Source organism: Balaenoptera acutorostrata, chromosome 13, assembly GCF_949987535.1.
Source record: "Balaenoptera acutorostrata chromosome 13, mBalAcu1.1, whole genome shotgun sequence".
In the NCBI taxonomy this organism is placed as follows: Eukaryota; Metazoa; Chordata; class Mammalia; order Artiodactyla; family Balaenopteridae; genus Balaenoptera; species Balaenoptera acutorostrata.
Window position 1 is genome coordinate 67,272,196 of NC_080076.1, and position 25,733 is coordinate 67,297,928.

Consider the following 25,733-nt stretch of genomic DNA (forward strand, 5'->3'; position numbering starts at 1 on the left):
TCGGGGAACTAAGATCCTGCATGCCGCACAGCACAGCCAAAAAAAAAAAAAAGGCAATGTGGCGGGGAAATCAGGTGGACTCTCTGTCAGAACCTTCCAGTATTTTCCCGGGGAGAACCCAACTCTTCAGGGAGCAAGTCTCCTCTTTTGCTCTCTGATAATTCAGAGGATAATATTCTTGATTCTAAAATAAGCCCATTTCCTTCTTGTTCAGAAAGAAGTGAAAAGACCCTTTGGATTTCATACCTTTCGACTATTCTTTAAATTCTGGTGAACGCCCAGACTTCCACTCCAGCACTGGGAGCGGGGGGAGGGGCCGGAACTAGGCCCCTTCCGGTGAGGTGAGTGCATGGCTTCGGAGAAGAAGGTGAGTGACCCTGCCCACCAGCACGTGGGGCTGTGACACCCAGGTGACACTGCCCCCAGGGAAGCAGCCAAGTAAGAGGTGGCAGAAGCCTCCCATCAGCTTGATCAGCCGTTCAGACTGCGTGACTGATATGATACTAGGGACACCTCACAGCAAAGAGCCCAGGGCCTCCACACCACCAACAGCAAAGCACGAGGAGAGCTGTGCTCTGAGAAAGGTTCAGGAGGGGAGCCCCACTTCCAGGAATGAATCCTTCGGTGAAGGGCTGATTCCTTGGTGAGTTGCCGCCAGTCAGAACAAAACACAGTGACAAAGCCGAGAAGCAAGTGCAGGCTTTATAGCCCCCCTACCGGCATTTCAAGTGTAGACAAGGATAAGGACCCTGGTGATCATGGGTGGATAAAAAAGGCCAAAGAAAGACTCGAAGTGTAAATTCATACAAGTTTGACATTTAAAGCCCCTGTTGAGTCACTTCAATACCATATTTACCAGACAAGCAAGACAAAGAATAGTTAGAATACAGTGAAGACTGGTGCAGAAACAGACATTTTCCAGAATAGGATGTGACTTTACAGGTACCATACAGAATGTGACTTCATACGTGCAGAGAAGAGAAGCTGGCCGGGGAGTAAGGGAAACGAACAGTTCGAGAGTACATTGCTCTGTATCAGGGAATGAAGCCAAGAGGTGCCAATCTCTACAGAGCAAACTAACACCTGGGGGCGGGGTGGTCAATGAAGGACCACATAAGTGGGGAGACCACACACGTCCATGATTGGAGGCAGTGTGGTCTTCACTTCTCTCCATTCTGCCCTCTGATTCAACACAGTCCCAATAGAAATTCCAACAGATTTTGGGTGGAATTTGACAACCAAATTCTAACATTTATGAGACTCCAAAGGGCCAAGAGGAGCCAAAACATTTTCAAGGTGGGAGGACTTGCTTTCCAACGTCAAGATTTCTTAGCAAGCTATATAAATAAGGTGAAGTGAAATCAGCACGGGGCAGACATCTACACACACATATGGACCTGATACAGGATCAGGGCAGCTTGGAAATCTGTGTGACAGGAAGCACAATTCAATTAGCTGTGCAGGGCCACTGGCCACCACATGGGGAGAAAGCGCAAATTGGACTTCTATTTCATACCCACACAAAAATCAGTTCTCTGTGAATTAAAGACATAAAGATCATAGAAGAGAATATCATCTTAATGATTTCTTAAATGAGGTACACAAAGCACAAATGACCAAGGAAAAGATGGACACATTTGACCTTATATTAGTAAGACACCATGAAGAGTCAAAAGACATGCTACACCTAAAGGGTTCACATCCAGATAGTATTAAAAACTGCTACAAATTGGTAATAGACAACCCAATAAAAATTAGCAAAGGATTTTATAAGCCTCTTCACAGAACAGTATATCCAAATGGAAAAGGTGTTCAACCTCAGTAGAGATCAGGGAAATGCAATTAAAGGCACCACAAGATGCTACTGCCACCCATCATGTTGGCTGTAATTAATCCGCCCACAATCCCACTTCCAGGTATAGATCCTAAAGAAACCTGCATCTGGAAACAACCCAAATGTCCATCAAGAACAGAATGGATAAATAAATTGTGGCCTATTCACGGCATGGAATACAACACAGCAGTGCCATGAACAAGCTACAGGGACACTTACCACTATGGATGAATCGATTTCATTTATTTACAGTTCAAAACCAGGGAGCCCCAAACTACATTGTTCAGAGGCCCAGGCCTAGGTGGTAAAACTGTGATGAAAGCCAGGAAACAATTCCCCTCCCATCAAGACAGTGGGCCGGCTGGCGGGGAGGGTGGGAGCTGACCGGGCCAGGGCACACAGGAGTGGATGGGGGCTGCAGTGATATTTTTCCCTCACTCTTCTTACAAGTGTCTGTGTTATACTTGTTAAACTGTTATGCATTTTTCTGTGTGTATGTTATACTTCACGGTACGAGTGACCACACACACACATACACACACACGCACACACACACACAGACACACACACGAAAGGAAAGGGAAGGGAAGACCATCACCACATACCATGCAGAGGTGTTACCCAGGCCCCCACCCCTCTGAGACCTTGCCCGACTCTGGCCTGACAAGAGCTGCCCCACTGGCTGCCTGCTCTCCAGCCCACCCCCAGCCTCCCTGAGCCTCCAGCCACTGTGGGCCTGCTGAGGTGGGGGGCCCTTCCCCCTCATGGCCTCACATTTCCTTGTGAGGTGTTTCCATCCCTAAAGTAGCCCTCCCACCCTTGCCCCCCCATAACCTGCCGGCTAGGCCCTCCTGGGCTCTGCCGTGTGCTGCTTGCCTTCTGGCACACCCTATGACTCCCACGCTACGGCCGAGGCCCCAAAATTGGAATTGGAAGAAAGCAGTGGTCTACGCAGGCCCCTCAAACCCACCATGTTGCACACTGGAGTCAAGCTTTGAGTCCACACCAGTGACCCCACACAGTAGCCCATGTGAAGTCTGAGGCTCTGGGGTTGCCCGGGGGCCTTGGCAGTGCCCCACGGGGTTTTGGTGCTGTGAGCTGATGCCTAGGCTGTGTGGTCCTGATGAGAATCTCCACCTGCTATGTAAGCAGGGTCCTTGTGGGCAGGTTTGTGAGCCGCAGGAGGCCTCGCCTGGGCTCCAGAGAGCTTCCACCTTCTGGGCGGAGGTGGGGGTGGGTGTTCTCCTGGGTCAGTCACAGGGAGGTGGTGGCCCATGAGTTGCTGCCAGAACAGGGGCTGTGCAAGGTCCTCCTGCACCTCCAAGTACATCCGAGGTTCATCCCTGGAGCTGGGAGACAGAGCCTGCCTGGCCTGCAGGAGGTGCGGGGTTGTTAACTGACACAGCATCCCCAGCAGTCGGGGCCCTTCAGAGAAGAGGGGTTGAGATAGTAAAACAACTCAAAGAGATCACTGCACACCCAAAGCTAGCAAGACAGAGCAAAAGGCGTGAGTGGGAGCCGTCTGGACAGGCGTCAGGTTCACTGAGGAGAGCCAGAAGGGCCTGGAGTGGTTTGAAAAACACACCCTAGTCTCACTCCCAGAACAGGAGCAGCGGAAATAAGAGGAATGTCCTCAAAAGAACATGGGGTGTCAGGGGACAGCCTGGGCAGACATGAAGGGGCTGATGGGACCCTGGAGAGGCCAGGCCAACAGAGCAACTCAGGCAGGGGCCAGCAACGCTCCCTGGGGTGGGGGGGGCAAGGCTCCGGACAAGGCAAGGCCACCCAGGGAGCCAGGTGACTCAGAACACTCCTGAGAGGCTGCCGCTCCACACAGAGTTGGGAGAACTCTGCTCAGGGCCAAGATGGCTTCTGTGAGACCCAGAAGCCATCCACGAGCCAGCAGTTCTCAGAGGCTGTGGAGGATCCGGGCAAATGCAAGGATGGAAGATCAGCACCAAACACTGAGAAGATCTGGGGACGCCTTTTGGGACGGGAAGACTGGGGGGTAGGGTCCGGGATCACACAGCCCTAAGGGAACATGTTTTTAAATGTAGGGATTACGTCTCAGGAAGGCTCAGCTGAGCCCTACCAGAGGCGAGCAGAGCCAGGCACAAGAGGAGCCGGCAGCGGGGAGAGTGGCCGATGGACCGTCACTCTTGGGTCTCTGGGGTGGAGCCCTGGGGCTATTTCAACAGTGGATGCTGTGACCAAGCCGGAGTTGACTGGTTTTTCTTTCTCTTGCCCTGGGAGACCCCAAGAGACAAAATCTAGAGGAATATGTCAGAAAAAGTAAAATGTTTGGGCGAGAAAGTATTAAAAGGAGGGAAGGCACTGGAATCCAACAAAAATGGCCAGCCCTCTGTGTGGTCAGGAAAAGGGATGAAACCACCGCCAGGAGCCGACACAGCACAAGTGCACGGGGCTCAGCCTGGAGCCGCAGGCAGCAGCACAGCCAGCATGCTCCCAGGGCACAGAGCCTCGCACCGGAAACGAGGCTGCAGAAACAGCTGCCACGCCAGGCCGGAGTATCCCAGATGGAGAACAGACAGTGTCCTGAGAATCAACCGGGCAGAGCGGCTGCTCCCTGGCCCTTGGTTCAGGAACCTGCTCCAGGCAGGATGCACAGACACTGGGCAGAGCTCAGCCCTGGGTGCCCAGAGGGAAACCGAAAATTACGAGGTTTCGAACATTCTGGAAGAAAGAAGGTATCGTAAATGAGACTCTACAGCTGGGCTGTCCACAGCCATTTGTGAGAAGGCAGGAGTGGCACATATGCGCTCAGAGAGGAGAAGGAACGCAAAGTTGCTCCCTGCCCCGCCCAAAGCGTCCACTGGGCTAAGCTAACCCTCCACCAGGTCCAACCCTCAGGGAGTGGGGTCGGGGGCTGGCATCCTCTTTCCTGTCCACTCTCCTTCCATTCCTGCCTGGGTCTTGAGCCAGCAGGAAGAGAGATCCACATGGGGCTGAGTACTGGCTGGATTCTGAGGACACCCAGCAGGCTGCAGGCTGCCCGAGGGGTTGATTTCCCTGTGGCAGGCAGGGCCTAGTAACTCTGAATCCTTTAAAAGTGGGGCACATGACAGGCTAGCGGAAATCCTGAGGTGTGGAGAAGAACCCCGTTCCAGGAGCCATGCGTGTGGCTGGGCTGGCACGGATGCTTGGAGAGGGAGTTAACAGCTGGGCTCTCTGGGAAGGCTTTGGGCTTCAATCCTCGGACCTTAAGACTTTTAGTTTTTATTTCCTTGAACTTTAACCTAAAAGGGCAGAGGAATTTAATTTTTTGATATGAATTTCACCCTAGGAAATTCACGAGAGAGGGCATTTCTATGTTGACTTTTTAAAAAAAATAGATTTATTTATTTAGTTAGTTAGCTAGTTAGTTAGTTAGTTTTGGCTGCGTTGGGTCTTCGCTGCTGCCCGCGGGCTTTCTCTAGTTGCAGAGAGTGGGGGCTGCTCTTCGTTGCGGTGCGCGGGCTTCTCATTGCGGTGGCCTCTCTTGTTGCGGAGCACGGGCTCTAGGTGCGCGGGCTTCAATAGTTACAGCGCGTGGGCTCAGTAGTTGTGGCTCGTGGACTCTAGAACGCAGGCTAAGTAGTTGTGGCACACGGGCTTAGTTGCTCCGCGGCATGTGGGATCTTCCTAGACCAGGGCTCGAACCTGCGTCCCCTGCATTGGCCCGCGGATTCTTAACCACTGTGCCACCAGGGAAGCCCTATGTTGACTTTTAATTGGAATATCTTTGTCATTTTATCTCTTTGCAGAACGTCTGAGCCAAATTTGGACTTTGAGGTTGGCCCTAATTTAGGATGGAAAGGTTAGGGAGAGAATTCTTGGTTTGGGTTCTAGTGTGCCCTTGGAGTTCAATGATGCCCGGTTCTGGCCCATCCCGAGGCGGCTGAGGTGGGGGAATATTAACTGCCCACGGGCCCCAAAGGGGAATGGATGGAATGGGGCCCGCACCCCTCCCCCTGGGAAACAGTTGAGGCGGCCCTGAGGGCCCTTTCCCTCCCACCCCTTCCCACCCACCACTCTGCTCAGCAAGCAGCAGCAATAGCGCCAACCCATGAATTTGGGAAAAGAAAGTGGGCAGGTTTGATTTGGCTCCTTTGGGGCCTCTCTCGGGATCTGGCCCAGCCTGCCCTGTGGGTGCTCAGCTCCGCCCTCGCTCTCTTTGGGGGTGAAGGGGTGCAAGGTGCCCAGCGTGGGACGGTCTCTCTCCATCGCCCCAGGCCCCCAGCAGGCTGCTGACCTATCGTCCCAGCCCCACGCCCCGTCCCCACCTCCTCCCTGGCCTCCTCCTCCTCCTCGTCCATGCGGCCTTGCTGCCCTGACCGCTGCCAGCCTGTCCCCAGAACCCAACACCCATGCTCTTGGCCGGAAATGAACTCCAAACTATCACTTCAGGTAAGCTTCTTTTGTTTCTTAAAGGGCTCACTCTGCACACATTGGCAGAGGCAGACTGTGGTCAGATCATGGAGGCACCAGGTACCAGGTGGAGGAAAACCAACCAGGGGGGCAAGCGAGCAGGCCCCTGTACCCCATTCCCGCCAGTGCCCGCCAGCGCCAAGCCGCAGCCCCCTGCTGAGTTGGACCCCTTGCTCCTCACTGCCTGTCCCGGGCCCCACGGCTGCCCTATCACCGCCTGTGCTGGCTGTCCTCCCCGGTCCCCGGCCTCGGCTGCTCATCTTCCCTGCAGTCCCTGGAGAGGCAGCTGGGGCTGCACCAAAACAGCAACCCCTCAGTTTTCCAGGCTTTTCCAGTGGCCTGGGGCACTCACTTACTGAGCTTGGAGTTTCTGACCTCAGGCCAGTGCTCTCAGGGGCACCGCCTGCTGCTCCGCCTAAGGCAGGGTCGGCTTTGAGTAAAGGCCAGGGCGGCTTCCCCTAAGAGGCAAGGCCCAGGCCGGGTCCAGGGCCTCCAGGTCTCCTGTCCCCCTTCAGCCAAAAGGATAATGAGGGGCTCCCATGTGAGTGGCCTTTCCCAATTTCCCAAGCAATTTCCCCAGACATTACCTCGTGGTATCCTCACAACAACCCTGTGAGGTAGGTGTTAGTGGCCTTACTTTAAAGGGGAAACTGAGGCCCAGAGAGGTAAAGTAGGAGATTTCCCCTACGGTCACACAGCAAGTTAGCCGCAGGACCGGTGCCCGTCCTCACCCCCCTGCCCTCCCTCCCAAGCCGAGGCCTTCTTGCTTTTCTTCCAATTCTTCTTCTACACTTTTCCTCTCCCGTCTCCCCTCCCCTGTCCTATCAGAGGACAGGCAGGTTAAGAGGAGCTGGCCTGGGGCTCTGCCAGACCTGTCTGGGACCTGAACGGGAATCAGCTTTGCCGGCTCCCACCCCTCTGCCGCTCAGGAAGTGGCCTGTGGCTCAAGGATCAGCTTGACCAGCCCTGTGTGTGCAGGAGAGGGCGGGGTGGGCCCAGCAGGGAGAACTCTGCTCAGGGCCAAGGACCCTCTTCTTGTCCAGAGGAGGGCTTTGGGGGGGGTTTACAAATGCCAGGAACCTCCCTGCTGTGTGTACTGGAGGAGGAGAGCAGGGTGGGTAGGTGTGGGAGCCTGTGTGTCAACACAAAATGAGGCAAAATTAGAGAGTGAACCAGTGCCTGGCAATGGTCAAAGGTGTACACTATCTTCCCTTGAACTCTCCGGTGGCGCTAAATTTGAGCCTGGCACAGCTGTGATTACTCAGAGCAGAGGGGGATTTACAGCCAAAGTAAACAGAGCTGAAGCTTCAGGGCATGTGCTTATCCCTTCAGGGGCCCTAGCCATGCTTTCAGTTGTCAGGTGCTTTTGGAAAATTTGCAGAAAATACTTTTACAAGTTGGTTGAGGCCCATTGTGTTTTTCCACTGCAAATTTCCTCCATCACACATATCCCGTGAGCATTTGGGCATTTGGGATGTGGCTAAGGGGGAAGGTAAAACTGGGGGATCACTAATATATGGGTTGAGTGGGATATGTCCATGGGATTTGAAGTCACTCCTGTGTCTATCATCTTGGTGCATAAACGGCTTCCTGGGACACACTTACTGCCAAAGGAGAGGTGGGGGAATCACCTCTTCTGTGTAGGAAATATAAAATCATTGTCACAATGAAAGGTAATCAAAGAGTCTGCAGTCCAAAAATACAGGGGTGGGGCTGGGGGAGGGAGTATTTGAAAGGTGAAGGCGTGTCCAGCAGTTAAGAAGAATGTCAGGATATTTTTCTTGAGCTTGTGGTACTTGTTTTTAAAATTAATAATTTCTCAATCTAAATAATCGCTTTATATATAAAATAAGGTTGCTTATCATCTTGAGTGTGTTGACAATGACCTGGTTTTTCTGTTAAGCCTGCTTTTCCAACCGACTCTTTAGTCAAGACTTCAACGCCCACCACCCCCACCCCGCCCACCCCGCCCTGGTGCTTATGGGTCAGACTCTTATTGGCTGTTAACGGGCCCCTGATGTTCTCCACAGCTCTGTTCTCACACCAGGCCATCCCATTTGCTGCTCTTCAGCACTGAATACCCCACCTAATGCATGTGAACTGTAATGTGACCTGAAACCTTCCTTATTCCAAGCTTACTGATTCCTGCAGGAATCATCATCCCCAAGTCACACAGGAGGAAACTAAGGCCAAGGCCAATGCTAAGGCTGAAGGAGGCGACAGTGTTGAAAATGACAGCATAACATGAGGGATGAGGTCAAGGCAATTGGTGAGGTCAAGACAGCTGCAGTGCTTTGTCCCATGCCATTCCAGCTGGTGACAAAATAACTGTCTCTAACAGATTCCTGGCCAGGGCTCCTCCCCAACAGCAGCAGCCTTCCTCTGGAGCCAGAAATGCCTCCGTTTATATGGTTTCGTTCACAGGCCACCTTAGCTCTACTTAAGCAGGAAAGGTGAAATGACTTGCCCAAGATCACTCAGCTAGTAAGTGACAAATCCAGGATTCAAATCCAGGTCTCTGGACCCAGAGCACGGACAGGGAGAACGAGGGCAAACAGACTGGCAGCCCATCAAGCCAACCTGGCCCTGCTGGCAAGTGGTGGCAGCAGGCCCTGGCTGGGTAAGGTTGGCTCCAGTCCCTTCCTTCCCCAGTGGCTCCCCAAGCCACGTGGACTGGGCTTTCTGGTAACACGTCCTTGCATTACAGGGCCCCACACCCTTTAAAAGCACTTTCAGCATCTCACTAGGTCTCTGTAACCACCTCCGGAGAGGGTAGAGCTGCAATTACTTTACAGATGACAAGGGCAGCCTCAGAAAACTTTGGGGAGCTCAATAACCTCCCAGCTGTGATGTTCCCTGGCGTGATCAGCGGTAACGTGTCCACAAAGCATGAACAAGATTGGGGGGGGTCCCATGTGAAGTTTCTTATTGACAAGGGTTACTGTGAGGCTTCTTGCCTGGACCCCCTAGTCTTAGACTTGGTCCACCTCACCCAGAAGCCCTGAAATGGGTGGGACTGGGGTGTCATGACAGGGACTTCTCTTAAAACCAGTCTCTAGTTCTCACCAGGGTGGGCCTCCATGGTGATCTCTCCTCCTCCCATTGGCATCCCTTCCTTGCGTTGCTACTGTCCATCTGTCCCTTCCTCTTTCCCCTCCTTAACCCAAAGGTAAGTCTCCCACTGGTAGAGGGAAGACTCAGAGTGGTTAAGAGAGCTCTAGGCGCCAGAAAGAGCTGTGGTCAGACTTCCACCTACACGTGAAAGCAACCTCTGAGGACCCTTCCTGCTTCAGAACTGGGCTCTTGACTCAGGTCTCCTCCCTGCCCGCTCCCCTTTCCCTGACCGTTCTTCCCCTCCCCTATCCTGTGCGTAAAAAATATTGACATTCCAAAAATGAGTAGGGGTCTATTATGCTTTGCTCAGCGATGGGGCGTCTAGGGCTGGGGAATGACGCCATGGACTCAGCTTTGCTGGGAGGTCTGCCAGCTCTGTTTCTTCCACCTCCCCTTTTCCCTCCACTTTTTGAGTCCACCTTCTTCTATTCGCGCCTTCCTGTCTCCCCCTCTGGGACCCTGCACAGCTCCTTCCACTCGACACGGCCGGAGACTGCACCCTCTGCCCTCGCGCGGCGGGGTCTCAGCTCCGAGGCCCCAGACCCTTCCCTTCCGCCCCACAGGCCCCGGCGCTTTCTAGGCCCCCCTCCCGGGTGGTTTTCCCGCCCCTTCCCTTCAGCCTAGGCCGCCGCCCGGCAATAGCGGAACCACCCACCGCTCTCGGGGGCCCTGGGCACAATGGCCGCGCATGTCACCAGACCATAACGATCCAGCGCGCGCCGACCGTTGCCATGGCAACCCCCGCCCGGCAAGCTCCGCGCGCGGGGCCGCGGGGGCGGGTAGGGCTGAGAGGTGGTGGGTCCGCCCACAGCATGCTCCGCGCTCCGGGCGGTGCTCTGAGAGACTGTGCTCTGAGGGGCGGGGCGGGGCGGGGCTGGCAGGTCCCAGCGTGCTCCGCGCGGCGGGGCGGGGCCGAGGGGGGCCGTAGAGCCGGGGGGCCCTGGAGCCTGGCGGTCAGAGGGTCTGTGTGCTGGTGGTGTCTGCCAGAGGGGCAAAGTGAGGTCTGATAAAATGCTGTGCCAAGGGCCGGCATGAGGCACGCGTCCAAGAGAAGGGCCGTCTGGCGTAAGTTTTGTTTTTGCAATGACCTTTTTATTAGTATGGAGGTTTTAATTTATTACTATAGAGAATAATATACAAGTTACTCCTGTATCCCCCACTTGGGTCGGGCTTAAGTGAAGCCCTCGGGTGCTTCCACCTCAACCTCCACACTCGGGAATTTGGTGTTTGCCGTTAGGTATGTGTTTATAATTGAAGGAAGTCAGAACAGTCACCCCCAAATATGCTACTCTGGCATATTGACTATTTTGAGTCAGACGCTGGAAAAACAGCAAATGCAAGAAAAACACTGATTTTCTTTCTTTTTTTTAAAGAAAAAAGTTCTTATCTTTTGCCCAGTTTTCTACTGCGTTGCGCTTTTTTCCTTACCGATAGATTCTCAGGCTGGTTTCACTGGGGATTTACATTTTTAGGCGTAAACCTGGGGAATTTTCTTGCATTTCCTCTCCGGTGGCCTTTTCCTGTCATTTGTGAAGAACGCTTCTTATTCCGTGGCTGCATCCTAGCAGGGTCTCGAGAGGACGCGACGCACGGTCTTTAATCATCACAAAGCCTTCGCTTTGTGTTATAGTCAAGGGCTCCTTACAACCAACCGCGAGCCCAAACACAAACGTTTAGGGAATGGCCCATAAGCGTCCGAAACAGCACAGGTGAAAGCACACCATGCTTTCAAGTTTCTCGGGGTTCTCTTACCCACATTTCTACTTTCTTTTTTTTGGCTGCGCCCTGGGCATGCGAGATCTTAGTTCGCGGACCAGGGATCGAACGTGCGCCCCCTGCAGTGGAAGCGGGGAGTCTTAACCACTGGACCGCCAGAGAAGTCCCCACGTTTCTATTTTCAACAGAGTGATTTATTTGCTTATAGGTGGGGTGGGGCAGGGAAGGGAGGGCAGTCTCCCAGGGTTCCTTACGTGAGAAAGAAGGAAAGAGAGAAGGGAAGGAGGAGAGAAAGAGAAAAAAAGGAGGAAGGGAGGGAGGAATGAAGGAAGGAAAAAAGAGAAAGAGGAAATCCAGAAAGAAAGAAAGAGAAAGAAAGGAAGAGGAGGAAGGAGAAACAGAAGGAAGGAAGGAAAGAAGAAAGAAAGGTAGAGGAAATCCAGAAAGAAAAGAAAGGAAGGAAGAAAGAAAGGAAATCAAGAAAGAAAGGAGGAAGGGAGAAAGGAAGGAAGGAAAGAAGAAATAAAGAGGAAATCCAGAAAGAAAGAAAGAAAAGAAAAGAAGGGAGGAAAGGAGGGGAAGGGAGGAAGGGAGGGAGGGAGGGGCTTCCCTGGTGGCGCAGTGGTTAAGAATCCTGCTGCCAATGCAGGGGACATGGGTTCGATCCCTGGTCCGGGAAAATCCCACATGCGGCAGAGCAACTAAGCCCATGCGCCACAACTACTGAAGCCCGTGTGCCTAGAGCCCACGCTCTGCAACAAGAGATGCCACCTCAGTGAGAAGCTCACGCACCGCAAAGAAGAGTAGCTCCCACTCGCCGCAACTAGAGAAAGCCTACACGCAGCAACGAAGAACCAACGCAGCCAAAAATAAAAATAAATAAAGTAAATAAATTTATAAAAAGACAGAAAGAAAGGGAAAGAAAGAAAGGAAACCTCTGGTCCTGTGCTGTGTGCACCAGGGTGAGAGTCTCGATGGAGGCAGGGCTGAGTCTGGAAGCTGGTGAGGCTGCCAGGCCATCGGGGTCTTGGTTGGGGGGTAAGAGATGCAGGAGGTGGAGGGACAGTACTTGGTGATGGAGGGTCTGGCCTGAGCCTGAGGGGCGGGGGTTCGGGGGGCACGGGAGGAGGGCAGAGGGAGGTCCCAGTAGGAAGTTGGGATAGTTACTCAGAGGGGTGGGGTGGGCATGGGAGTGTCTGTGTGTGTGTTTCTGTGTGTGTATGACTCTGTGAGTGTGTGGGATTGTGTGTGTGGGGTGTATGTGGCACAGGCATGGTGGGAGGGAAGACAGAAATCCTTAAGAACCTGACGTGCGCGTCGCAGCGGACTTGAAGAACAGTGAAAGCTGCCTAGACTGAAGGGAAGCGGGGGTGGGGGTGGGAGTGGGGAGGTGGTCCCAGCCAGATGAAGAGAGCAGGGGTGGGAATATCCACCGGCTTGCACCGCCCCATGAAGGTGGAGAAGGACCAGGCTGGGGACCCTGCTTTTGAAAAACCAGTGACCAGCCCCTCACAGGGGCAGAGGCCATGAGGTGTGGCGGCTTGGCTGGGCGCCCAGCCAGCTGTGGAGGGAGTAGGCTTCGGGGAGGGGCATGGACCAGACCATGGCCCCCATTTTGGAGACCTGAGTAGAGGGCCGATGGGAAGCACAGGGATGGTGCCTGAGCTCTTTCTGGACCTGTACTCAGCCCCCTGCCGTGCCATCTGCATTTTCACCAGGAAGAACAGCATCCCTTTCGAGATGCACCCTGTGGAGCTGGCACAGGGTGGGCAGAGCTAGGTGGGCTCCATGGAGGGGGCGCCTAGGGGCCAGACCCTGCGCTGAGCCTCCTCTGCTCTCTGCCCCCCAGGGGAGCACCTGAAACCCGAATTCCTGAAGATGAATCCCCTGGGGAAGGTGCTTGCCCTCAGGGATGGGGACTTTCTGGTGGCTGAGAGGTAAGGTGCCCTGGGTCTGGGGCGCATTGCTGGGGGGAGGCAGAAGGAGGCAGACAGAAAGCTGGTAGCCCCTGGCTTGAAGATCTTTCCAGACTGCTGGACCCCTTCCTCCTTGCAGCCAATCCAGCTCGGAGGGCTGGGAGCTGGACCAGGGGGCTGCTTTGGGGCTAAAGCTAAAAGCTGGGAGCTTCAGAGTGGAAGTGGGTGTAGGCCACCCCCTAGGCCTGGACAACCTGGATGCAACCGGGAAGACCCAGGCTTGAGGGGAGCCCCTCCCCAGATGTCTGAACATGTCCTTTCAGAGTCACAGGAGCTGGGCAGCCCTGGGGCTGCACTGGGCTCTGAATGCCCGTCCCCTGTCCTCACTTTTTGCCCATGGGCAGGTCACAGAGCTTCATGCCCCAGGCTTCTCTTCTGTAAAATGGGGTAATAAGGTAACCACCTCCCAGAACTTGTCGGAGGATGGAAACTGGGCACCAAGTGCCTGGAGCCCAAGGGGGATCAAGAGTCAGGGGACTTCCCTGGTGGTCCGGTGGTTAAGAATCCACACTTTTGGAACTCCCCTGGTGGTGCAGTGGTTAAGCATCCACCTGCCAATGCAGGGGACACGGGTTCGAGTCCTGATCTGGGAAGATCCCACATGCCATGGAGCAACTAAGCCCGTGTGCCACAACTACCGAGTCTGCACTCTAGAGCCCACGAGCCACAACTACTGAGCTCACGTGCCACAACTCATGAAGCCTGCACACCTAGAGCCTGTGCTCCACAGCAAGAGAAACCACCGCAACGAGAAGCCGGCGCACCGCAATGAAGAGTAGCCCCCACTCACAGCAACTAGAGAAACCCCGTGTACAGCAACGAAGATCCAACACAGCCAAAAGTAAATTAAAGATAAATAAATAAATAAATTTATTAAAAAAAGAAGAAAAAAAAGAATCCACACTTCCACTGCAGGGGCTCGGGTTTGATCCCTGGTTGGGGAACTGAGACCCCACAGGCCGTGAGGTGCGGCCAAAAAACAATAGAGTGGGGGACCCTCCGAGCCCCTCCCCCAGACTCTGAGCACCAGGTAGAACTGGCCCAGGAAAGGAACTTGGAGACCCCCTAGGATGGGGTGTCTGTGGCAGGTCTGCCTCCCTCCCTCTGAGTAGGGACCCTGATACCAGAGAGCTGGGTCCCCAGGCAGAGAGCAGGCTGTAGTAGTAGGGGGGAGGGGGCTTGAAACCCAGGGAGGAGCAGAGCTTGGAAGGGAGGAATGGAGCAGTTTGGTGGGGGAAGATGCCACCTGGAGGGGACATGGCTGTGGGGAGATCCTCCCCAGGGGGTGGAGTTGGAGCACTGGCACAGTCAAATCTCCCTGCTAGTGAGAGATGGAGCCGCCCAGGCGGGGTGGGCAGATCTCTGACACCTCCTGCCCACAGCGTGGCCATCCTTTTATACCTGAGCCACAAGTGCCAGACAGAGGCACACTGGTACCCACCTGAACTGCAGGCCCACACCCGTGTGGATGAGTACCTGGCATGGCAGCACACGGCCATCCAGCTGCCTGCCACCAATGTCTACCTGTGTAAGGTGAGCCTCCCTGCCCTATCCTGCCTGGGTAGGACCCAGGACCCCCAGAGCTGGAAGGAACTGGTTGGCCCTTATATCAACTCCCGTCTACTGCCCTGGGCAGACATCACTAATCTATCACAGCTCTCTTTCCCCTGAGCCTGAATGAAACCTCAGAATCCTTCTGAACGCAGAGCCCCAGAGGGCATCGCTGATAAATGGCTGCTGAGGGAGAGGTGAAGAGGAGGTTGAGGAGGCTTGGAGGGCCCCAAGATAAGCTGCCGCCTCTCTTCCCAGCCCAGTCTCTCCTGCCCCACTTCTCCAGGCAGCCTGTGGATGCCGTGCAGCTGGAGCAGCTGTTGGGGAAGCTGATGCCTGCTCTGCAGCACCTGGATCAGGAGGTCCTGGCGGCCAGGCCCTTCCTGGCCACTGAGCAGGTCTCCCTGGCGGATCTGATGGCATTCACAGAGCTGATGCAGGTGAGGTTCTCCTGCCCACTTGCCCTCTGGGGCTGCTGTGGGCACAGGCTGAGCCCAGGCCCCAGCTGCCCTGTCTCCCCAGCCCACTGCCGTCGGCTGCGACCTCTTCTGAGACTGGCCCCGGCTTGCTGTGTGGTGAGCCCGTATGGAGGCCACCCTGGGCCTTGAGCTCGTCCAGAAGGCCCACAGGTGAGTGCTTCAGCCTCGGGACTCCCAAGAGGCCCAGTGGGACCCCCAGCTGGCCCAGAAGCTTGTGCAGAGGGTGAAGGAGCGGCTCCGCTGAGGGTCTGCCACGCCCCTGTGCTCTGCCATCTGCAGTAAACACTCTGTGTGCCCCCAACTCGTGTCCAGCCTCTCTCTGTCCCGGGAAGTGGGCTCTCCCCATTTCCAAATGGTCAGGGGATCTCCTGAAGTCGCGCAGCTCAGAGTGAGCAGCACTCAGGCCCCCACAGGGACCTTCCTCTGCCGCCAGGTGCCGAGTCCAGGTGCTCGGCCTGGCCACGGCCGGTCCCAACCTAGGCTGAAAGTTTCTGGTCTCCTCTGTGTGGCCCCTTGAGTCCCCTGTGGCGTCACCCCAATGCCCTGACAGCCCCCTGGGCTCCTATTTCTTTCTCCCCACCCATTTCTAGCCACAGTTCAGGCTAGATTGACCTGTGGGCACCCCCGCTCCCTGCTTCTGGAACCCTCCTGGGTTAGTTCTCATCCCGTCCTCACTCTGGACCCTGCAACGCCCCTTCGATTACGTTCTGCCATGAAGGCCTGGCCCCGGGAGCGCCCACGTGGAAGCCCTTCTCAGACCCGGGCCAGGAGTACAAACGGGCACCCCCAGGGAGGGGAAGGGCAAGGTCACAGCCACCCCTGACCCCTTGGCCCCAAGCCACAGGCCTCTCGCCAGCCTGTTCCTGGGTTTCTTCAGAATCTTTGCTGCTGTGAGAATTCCAGGCTTCCTGGCCTTATGACAACACCAAGTGAACAAGAGGTTCCAGAACGTGGGGGCCTGGGCCTGGGCTGGTGGGCACAGAACCAGGGCACAGGCTGCATTTTGGCTGAGGTTGGGTGTTTGCCGGCCGCAGCAGGGGCCCAGCATGGGCCTGGAGCTCTACCTGGACCTGCTGTCCGCATCGTGCCGTGCTGTCTACATCTTCGCCAGGAAGAACAGCATCCCTTTCGACTTGCAGTTTGTGGATCTGCTGAAAGGTCGGCACCTGCAGCTGCCCGGGTGGGAAGGCAGGACACAAGGTCGGGGCGTTTCTGAGAAGCGGAGACAGAGACAGAGGAGACCCCCACAAAGTCCAGAGGGGAAGAAAAGCTTCCCAAGGGAATTGTTGGTGGTGCTCCTGCCCCGCCTGCCTTTGCTGGTCCCCACGGACTCTGCCCCACTGTGATGAACAGGCTCTTCCGGGGGGAAGTGGGAAGAAGAGGGGCGGAGGGGCCCCCACCTAGCGTCCCACCTTCTCCTCGAGGGTGCCCAGTACCTCGTCAGCTGCAGCACCTGCCAATTAGGTTGGCAGAGGTCGCAGAGGCGCATGGTTATTCCTCATTTATTTCCATCCACACCCGTTCCCCCGCTCCAAGTGTTCAGACCTGCTCAGGGTGACCCCCAAGCCTGGGTGAGGTCCGTGGCCCCACTCTCCATCACCACTCCAAGCGGCTCTAAAACCTCAGCTTGCAGAGGCTGGAGCCTCCAGAACACAGAAGAGGAGACCCGGGAGCCCGGACATTATCAGGGTGGCAGTGTTTTCAATGGAGGCAGCTGGCCAAGGAAGAGTTAAAACTCCCCCTCCCGCCCCCCACCCACACATAGGGTTCTCTGTTCGGATCACCTGGTTGAGTGCATATGGAGGCTCTCTTTTGGATTCCATCTGTATGCTGGGGCTGGGGCTCCTGTGCTGGCACCTGCCCTGCTCCCCTTAGAGGGGCAGGGGGCCTAGGGTTGGGATCCAGGCCCCCAGGGCTTCTGTTGATTCACAGGCTGTGGCTTTAGGCCCAGAGTTGGGGGTGAGGGCTGGAGGCCTCCAGCTTCTGTGAGCCAAAAGGTTGTCCTGGTCACGGAGCCTGGGATGGGGGCAGGCATCCTGACCTGGTCCCTGTTGCGCCGCTGATTTGCCCCCTTACCTGGGGTGAGCCATGGTTTTCCTCTGGGACCCAGTTTTCCCTTCTTGAGAAAATGGAGAGAAAGGCATTTCTGCCTCTGGGAGGCCTGGGTCTCTCTTCCCTGGGGTCCCAGCAGCCTCAGACCTTCCTGCCCCTCTCAGGTCACCACCACAGCAAGGAGTACATCGAGATCAACCCCCTGAGGAAGCTGCCCAGTCTCAAGGATGGAACATTTGTCTTATCCGAAAGGTAACGGTCTTCCCTGGCTCTCCCACCATGTGTCTGCTCTTCCTGGGAGATTCAATGGCAGCCCTCCTGCTGGTGCCTATTGATTTTTTTTTTTTTTACTCTGGAAAAGTTCACACATACACAAGTAGAGTAAATAGTAAATAAGGAGGAGTATAACGAACCCATGTACCTACCCCTTAGTTCCAACAGTGGTCCACCCAAGGGCCCATTTTGCATCATCTATACTCCACTCTGTTCCCCTGCCTCCTGGCCACTCCATTCCTTCACCTGTAAATGTTTAGGAATGACCTTCTAAGAGATAAAGGCTCTTTAAAAAAAAAAAAAAGCATCGCCACAATACCATGATGACACCTAATAAAATTAACAATAATTCCTGTATTTCATCACATATCCTGTTCATATTTGACAGTCTCTGAATATCTCAGACATATTTTCTTTGCAGTTTGTGCCTTGGAATCAGGGTCCAAATAAGCTGCAAAGAGTGCAGCTGATTGATCCACCTCTTCAGTCTCTTTTCATCTCCAGCCCCCTCCACGCCCCACCTTGGACCTTTGCATTTTTGCCGTGGTTGAAGAAACCAGCTCCTTTGTCCTGTGGAATTTCCAATGGTCTAAATTTTGCTGACTGCATCCTCATGGTGCCGTGTAACATGGCTTTCTGTCCCTTCATTTCCTGTAAATTGGTAGTTGGATCTCAAGGTTTGGTAAGATTCAGGGTTCATTGTTTCTCAGCCTGCTTCACAGGTGGTCTCATAACTTAAAGTATATCTCCCAAGTGGACCATGGAATTCTGGGTGGCCCAGGGCTAGGTACATTTCTAGGACTGCTGTAAGAGGGTACCACCGACTGGCTGGCTTAGAACTACAGAAATGTATTGTCTCATGGCTCTGGGATAGAAGTCCGAAATCAAGGTGTTGGTAGGGCCATGCTTGCCATGAAGGGGCCAGGAAGGATTTGTTCCAGGTCTCTCCTAGGTTCTGGTAGCCTAGGGTGTTCCTTGTCTGGAAGATGGCCATCCTCCCCCTGTGTCTCTTCACATCGCTTTCCCTCTGTGCATGTCTCTGTGTCCAAATTTCCCCTTTTTTTAAGGACACCAGTCTTTTTTTTTTTTTTTTTGTCTGTATTGGATCTTCGTTGCAGCGCGCGGGCTTTCTCTAGTTGCGGTGAGTGGGGGCTACTCTTTGTTGCGGTGCACGGGCTTCTCATTGTGGTGGCTTCTCTTGTTGCGGAGCATGGGCTCTAGGTGCACAGGCTTCAGTAGTTGCAGCACATGGGCTCAGTAGTTGTGGCTCACAGGTTGTAGAGCACAGACTCAGTAGTTGTAGCACACGGGTTCAGTTGCTCCGAGGCATGTGGGATCTTCCCGGACCAGGGATCGAACCCATGTCCCCGGCACTGGCAGGCGGATTCTTAACCACTGTGCCACCAGGCGAGTCCCGACACCAGTCATTTTGGATTAGCATCTACTCCAATGACCTCATTTTAACTTGATGACCTCTGTAAAGACCTTCTTTCCAAATAAGGTCACATTTTAAGGTACTGGGTATTAAGACACAATTCAGCTCATAACCGTCTGTTCCCTGGCCCCCCCCAAATTCATGTCCTGCTCATGTGTGAAATACATTCACCTCATCCCAGCATCTCCAAAAGTCGTAATCATCCCAGCATCAACTTTAAGTCCAAAATGCCATCCTCTAAATCATCCAAATCAGGTATGGGTGCGATTCAGGGTTTGATTCATCCTGGGGCAAAATTCCCTTCCATCTTTGAACCTGTGAAACCAGACGACAAGTTATCCTGTTTCCAAAATACAGTGGGGGGACAGGCATAGGCTAGACATTACCATTTCAAAACAGAAGGATAGGAAAGAAAAAAAGGCTCATGCATCCCCAGCACGTCTGAAACCTGGCAGGACAAATTGCATTCGATTTTAAGGCTTGAGCATTGTTAAAAATCAAAATTCAACTGAGTAAAATTAAAGATTCAACAATTCATGAACAGAGCAGCATCCCATCTAGAAAGGAGCTCTGATGAGCTGTACAAAATGAAAGGCTTTTTATAGGCAGAAGGAGGCAGGAAAAGGAAGTTTCTAGCAAAGACTGGATTGTTTTAGTCAAGATCACCTTTCTTTGGGGAAGCCAGGGGTCTATCAGGCAGATGACCTCACTAGTGCTGGCCAGGTAATTCCAGATTAACTGGTTAAAGGTCACATTCCTGGGAGAGGCTGAAACTGCAGTTAGGTTAAGGTACTGAGTCTCGGTTTGCTGATGTGGGGCTTAGCACAAGTTACTCCATTTTGGGCCTTTCATTTCTCTCTTAACAAAATCATCCTCTTTAGCTCCATACTCTGTCCTCTGGGCCTATCAGGGTATTGGCCCCACCTTTTAGAACCAGTACCCCAGGCCTGTGGTGGCAGGACAGCCCTACTGGCCCCTGAGCCTCCCTCTGGGTTATTCTTTCCTTTTCTTGAAGGTTGAATAGCCCCATCAGCCCATTTCACAGAGGTGTCTGACAACCTTCTTTCATTTCACCCCATCTGTCTCCTTCAGTACAAGCTGTCAGTGTTTCTGCTGAAATGGTCCCTTAGATCCACAAGTCACCTGCCTAATATCTTTACCAAGTGATTGTCCAGCCACACCCTTGGTTTTCTCTCCAGAGCAGGGACCCCACCTCTGCCCTTGGCCTTCTTATTATGCCACCTTCTCACCCTGCTGGTCCTTCCCTCCCACCTCCCAGTCCTGGGCCTTAGAACGGCTGTGAATCCACTACCATCCCCCTTAGGCCTTCTCCAAAGACCCACCCCTCCCCCATCCCTCCAGCCTCCTGGCCCCTCTGCCCACAGGTGTCTATTAGGGCACTGAGTGAGGGGTAAGGACACCAGCCACGCAAGGCAGAAACTCAGTTCAACTAGTTTGAGTTTATTGGGGGATGTGACAAGCCAGGGGAATCTGGGCCTGGCTATGGTGGTGCTGATGCTTTCCCCCCCATCCCACCTGCCAGCTTTTCTCAGCATTTTCTCCTATTCCCACCACCAGCAACAGCTCTGTAGCCTCATCTTTGAAGCACCTGGTCCTCGCAAAACGAGCAACCCCTCCTTCGTGGGTGATCTGAAGTTCTCAGGAAGGACAGGGGTGGGCCCAGTCGAGTCACCTGCTTACTTGTGGGCCTCTCACTGGCCAGGGCACTGGGACCCATGACTGCCAGTCACCCGGGCCAGAATCACTGTTGGTGGAGTGGGTCCCTGCGGGAAAAGTGGGGGAAAGGGTGCTGGCCAGACAAAAGGCCAGATGCCCATTCCAGGGTCATCCCAGGGACTGTGATGTGGGCCGGGCGCCTGTCCCCCAGGAGGTGGGGCTCCTCCGGTCACAGGAAGCTCTGGTTCACCCTGGGGGCAGGGGGTGTCACAGAACGTGCTGGTGTGTGTGGGCCCCACTTGGTATCCGAGCTCCCAGTGTGGGAGCCGGGAGGGCTGAAGGCAGGGAATAAGCGTTGAGGACCGCAACCTCCAGGTGCAGGATCAGGAGACACGGAAGGTGTGGCGGTGGGGGCAGTGGGCGGTGGGCATGGACAGAGCTGTGCAGGCCGTCTCCGGCTGTCCCTGACCTCTCCCCACCCACCCCCCACCCTCTCCCTGTCACTCATGGGTTCTGCTTTCTCCAGATTTCCTGCACCCCCTCTTACCCCGTGTTTCCCTACGTGTTGTGCCCTGTCTGGACTGCCCTTCCTGACGCCATCCACCAACTCCCACCTGCCCCGCAGGGCCCCTCCCTGCCCTCGCTGATGGGGGCGGACTGACTGCCTTTCCCGGGGCCCTCGGGGCTCATCCTTCTCCAGGTGGGATGCCAGTGCCTAGAGCCCACCTGTGGCTGGAGGGCCCACATTGGGCCCAGCCCCGCTGGATGGTTCGTGTAGAGGGTTGGGGAGGCCAGAGGAGCGCCCTGACTGTCCTCTCTGCAGCGTGGCCATCCTTTTCTACCTGTGCCGCAAGTACAGTGCACCCTCGCACTGGTACCCGCCAGACCTGCACACGCGCGCCCGCGTGGATGAGTTCATGGCCTGGCAGCACACAGCCATTCAGCTGCCCATGAACAAGATACTCTGGATCAAGGTGAGCGGGGCCACAGCGGGGGCTCAAGCAAGGGTCCCTCCTTCCCTGAGCCTCATTTCCACGGCTCCCTTTCCTGCCTGCCTTACAGAGCTGTGGGGAATGTGAACCACTGAGTAGGAAAGAGCCTTATAAAGACAAGGTGAGGGGTGCCCAGGAGGGGCTGGTATCACTGAAGCCAGGATAGGATTCAAGACATTTCATTCCAAACTAGAAAATATCAGAGTTGGGAATTCCCTGGTGGTCCAGAGGTTAGGACTTGGAACTGTCACTGCTGTGGCCCAGGTTAAATCCCTGGTCAGGGAACTAAGACCCCGCAAGCCATGCAGCCAAAACCGCCCCCCCCAAAAAAAAACCACCAGAAAACCCCCAGAGTCCAAGGGCCCATAAAGACTACCAAATTTGAAGATGACAAATAACCAGTACATGTGTCCCTACTTCTTATCCTATGCCTGTGACAGATATCAGTAATCAGTCATAGGATTCTTTCCTGCTGGGACCTCAAATCCTTCTGAACAAGGGCCCCAGGCAACTTCTACCAATCAGAACTGCTAAAAGAGGTGACACCACTTTACATCCTTGGTACTGTCTACCACCTCTCTAGCAGAAAAGGGTACTGAGACCTGGAGGGTCAGATATGGCCTCCTCTCCCTCCCCTCCCCCACCCTGGCCAGCTGCTGATCCCGATGATCGCGGGTGAGGAAGTTCCAGCTGAGAAGACAGAGCAGGTGCTGGCAGAGGTGAAGCACAACTTGAAGCTCTTCGAGGAAAAGTTTCTGCAGGAGAAGATGTTCATCACTGGGGACAACATCTCCCTGGCCGACTTGGTAGCCCTGGTGGAGATGATGCAGGTGTGCGGTGGGGTGATGGGGGGTTGGAGCCTGGGCAGAGGAGGGACTCCTCTGTGACCATAACTTTCAGAAAGGCTGGTGAAGGGGGAGATATGGGGACTGTGGGAGCCACACCTGGGTGTCTGGCCTTGACCCGGGGGCCACAGGAAACAGGTTTTGAACCGGGGAGGATCGTGGTCATTCATGCTTCACCAAGAGTCCTCTGTGGGGGCAGGAGCTGGAGGGTCAGCGTGGGACAAGGAGAAGAACACAGTGTTTCTTGGTCAGTCGGCCAGGATCCTGGATGCCTCCTCCTCCCGCTGGACTCTCCGGGAATTGTCCAGAGGCTTCCAAAGTGTCCTTCCAGCCAAAGTGCCTCTTTTCCAGAGCTCCAGACAGATGGTTGTACAGAGCAACTCCCTGGCTCTGGGTCTGAGGGGCATCCGCTGTGCATGGGGGGACACACCTGGGTGTGGGGCAGCATTTATGTGGTTTCTATGTGCAGGGGAGAGTGGCCAGTTCTGACCTAGCTGGTGTGCAGGACGGTGTTGAGACCCTGGCCAGTATGCAAAGTGGCCCTGGTCAGTGTGCAGTGTGGACCAGCACCGGGAAAAAAACATTCCAATCTTTCTGTCCCAGGTGGTGCAGTCCCCTAAGTTTCACCCCCCCACCCCTTAAATTTAACCCACAACCCCCCAAACATCTTGTGTGCATGTTTCTTAGGCTGCCTGATGGCTTTCTCGTCCCAGCCCCTGTGCTTGATCACAGAGGGAGGTTCAACAGGGGGGAAAAATAACTGAATTCCTCCCACCCTCATCTGGGGACAAGGGGTTTCCCTGGAAGAGGGCAGGACCCCTGGGAGGTTTCATGCTGGAGAAGTGGGAACCCCTGGGCCAGGGGTCCCTTAGAGAGGGATTCAGGATCCTTGGAGCAAGACCAGCGACTGAGAGCCCCCAGGGATCTTCCATCCCCACCCCACATGTGTTACATGGCCTGCGACCCCTGACCAGGCCTCGGGGGTTAGCCAGCTCACTGTCCACAGGGACGGATGGGGAGAGCCCTGCAGCTGTAGGAGGGACCCAGGTGGGGCTGGTCCACAGGCTGACCATGCCTTCCTCTCTGTCTCTCCACAGCCCATGGCGGGCAACCATAACGTCTTCCTGAACAGCTCCAAGCTGGCCGAGTGGCGCATGAGGGTGGAGCTGGCCATCGGCTCCGGCCTCTTCTGGGAGGCCCACGACCGGCTGGTGAAGTTGGTGGAGTGGGACTGCTCCACGCTGGACCCGATGGTCAAGGAGAGGATCTGCGATTTGCTGCAGAAGTTCAAGTAGAAGCAGCCCAGCCTGCGGGCCTGGCCGGCTCAGCCCCCGGCGCCTCCTACCTTAGGGAAGACGCTGAAAATCACTGTTTGCCTAATAAAGAACTGGAACAACCACCACGGTTGCTGAGCCTGGGACGCACGTCTGATGTGGTGGGTCTGGGGGGCGGTCACAAGTCCCCCCAGCTTCCAAAAAGAATTTGAAAGTTAAAGGTTAAACATGATTAAACTGTCAATAATAAGAGTTGATGACTTCAGTGCTCTACTTTCACTAATGGATGAAATAGTGAGACCAAAGATCCCCAAGGAAATGGATGATTGAGCAACACCCTAAACCCATCGGCCTGCCAACTACACATAGCACTGCACCCACAACACAGAATACACGTTCTTCTCAAGGGCACATGCAGTATTCTCCAGTTTAGACCCTTTGTGAAGCCATAAAATAAATCCCAAGAAATTTAAACAGATTGAAATCATACAGTGTGTGTTTCTGAACACAGTGGAATGAAATGAGAGATCAACAACAGAAGGAAAACTAGAAAATGAAATATCTGGAAATTAAACAATCCAATTTTAAATAACCAGTGGATCAAAGAAGAAATCACAAGGGAAATTAGAAAGTACTTTGAACAAATGAAAACAAAAACACAACACACCCAAACTTATGGGATGCAGCAGAAGCAGGGCTATGAAGCAAATTTATAGCTGTAAAGGCATACAGATCTCAAATCACAACCAGCAGAAGAAAAGAAATAATAAAGATTCCAGTGGAGATAAATAGAGAAGAGAAAAACAGTAGAGAAGATCAATGAAACAAAAACTGGATTTTTGAAAAGGCTGTCTCCTGTGCTGTAGTTTTCAGCAAGACCCTGGCTCAAACTTCACTCACAACACTCAGGTTGTGCTTTTTTTTTTTTTCCTTTCAGCAGACAGTTACCATGTTTTTTTGTTGCTGAGAATAATTAAGAACTACTCAGCAAATTTCAGGTATACCATGCAGTGCTGTTAACTATAGTCACCATGCTGTGCATTAGATCTCCATAACTTACTTATTTTGGGTATTCAAAACTTCATACCTTTTGACCAATATGTTTCCATTTCCCCTCTCCCCCTCCAGCCCCTGGTAACCACCATCTACCCTCTGCTTGTTAGAGTTCCACTTTTTTTAGATTCCACACAGCATAAGTGAGATCAGGCAGTATTTCTTTCTGGGCCTGTCTTATTTCACTTAGCATAATGACCTCCAGGTTCATCCATGTTGTTGCAAATGACAAGATTTCCTTCTTTTCAAAGGCTGAATGAAAGATTCCTCTGTATGTGTCAGTGTATATTCTCCAAATTTTCTTTATCCATTCACCCCTTAACAGACGCTTAGGTTGTTTCCATATCTTGGCTATTGTGAATAATGCTGCAATGAACATGGGATTACAGATATCTCTTCCAGATCCTGTTTTCATTTTCTTTGGATATATGCCCAGAAGTGGGATTGCTGGATCTTTCAGTGGGATTGCTTCATCATTTTAAAGATGGGGAAACAGGCCCAGAGGAGGGAAGAAACAAACCCAGGGAACGAGATTGAGGCACTGTGCTGGCAGGAGCAGGAAGACCTGCTCTCAGAGTCCGGGACGCGCACTGGGGCGAAGTGAGTTAGCCCACCACGCTGACCGTAAGCCCTGAGGCTTTGCCTCTTGCTGGCGCCAGGATCTCTGCAGCTTGTGGCCAAGAGCGTAGATGCTGGAGTCACTTTCTGGACCTGTAATCACTGTAGGCCTCAATTTTCTCATCCGTAAAACAGGAACTTCTGACACACGCTACAACTAGGATGAGCCTTGAAGACTTTATGCTCAGTGAGATGAGCTTGGGCCTGGGGGCCCCCTGAGCCTCCACCCCCCGCCTCCCCCAGGGGGACCATGCGGAGCCCCCGCCCAGCCCGCAGACCCGCCGGGCGTCCGCGATTGCACCCAAGTGCGCGGCCCGAGCGCCAATGGGGAGCTACCAGGGGGGCGGGCCGCACTGCTGCTCCTCAGACCCAGCGCTGGGCTTGCTATGTTCCGTATCCCTTGCTTTGCGAGGCTG

At 54.1% G+C, this 25,733-nt stretch overlaps 1 protein-coding gene across 9 annotated transcripts; it reads left to right on the forward strand.

Moving 5' to 3' along the window:
- The first annotated feature begins 257 nt into the window (after window positions 1-257).
- Window positions 258-25,565, forward strand: LOC103002828 (glutathione S-transferase theta-4). 9 transcript variants are annotated; one of them, XM_057526355.1, is made up of 10 exons: window positions 10,406-10,441; window positions 12,942-13,029; window positions 13,632-13,909; window positions 14,906-15,059; window positions 16,133-16,256; window positions 17,315-17,402; window positions 21,359-21,509; window positions 22,181-22,357; window positions 22,572-22,766; window positions 23,470-25,565. In XM_057526355.1, the coding sequence occupies exons 4-10, from the start codon at window positions 14,952-14,954 to the stop codon at window positions 23,665-23,667; spliced, it is 1,041 nt and encodes a 346-aa protein (XP_057382338.1). In that variant the 5' UTR covers window positions 10,406-10,441; window positions 12,942-13,029; window positions 13,632-13,909; window positions 14,906-14,951; the 3' UTR covers window positions 23,668-25,565. The 9 variants fall into 9 exon arrangements, with proteins under 9 accessions (XP_057382341.1, XP_057382336.1, XP_057382343.1 ...); XM_057526353.1 differs by lacking the exon at window positions 13,632-13,909 and having other exon boundaries at window positions 10,300-10,441; XM_057526356.1 differs by lacking the exon at window positions 12,942-13,029 and having other exon boundaries at window positions 10,318-10,441.
- Window positions 25,566-25,733: the final 168 nt, after the last annotated feature.

What these genes read in the sequence shown, in the direction of transcription:
- LOC103002828 (XM_057526353.1), top strand. Translation starts at nt 10,408, where the DNA reads ATGAGGCACGCGTCCAAGAGAAGGGCCGTCTGGC. An exon ending in CATTCACAGAGCTGATGCAG is followed by an intron (nt 15,060 to 16,132) that starts GTGAGGTTCTCC and finishes TGCCGGCCGCAG; the next exon opens with CAGGGGCCCAGCATGGGCCT. An exon ending in GAGCAACTCCCTGGCTCTGG is followed by an intron (nt 22,767 to 23,469) that starts GTCTGAGGGGCA and finishes GTCTCTCCACAG; the next exon opens with CCCATGGCGGGCAACCATAA.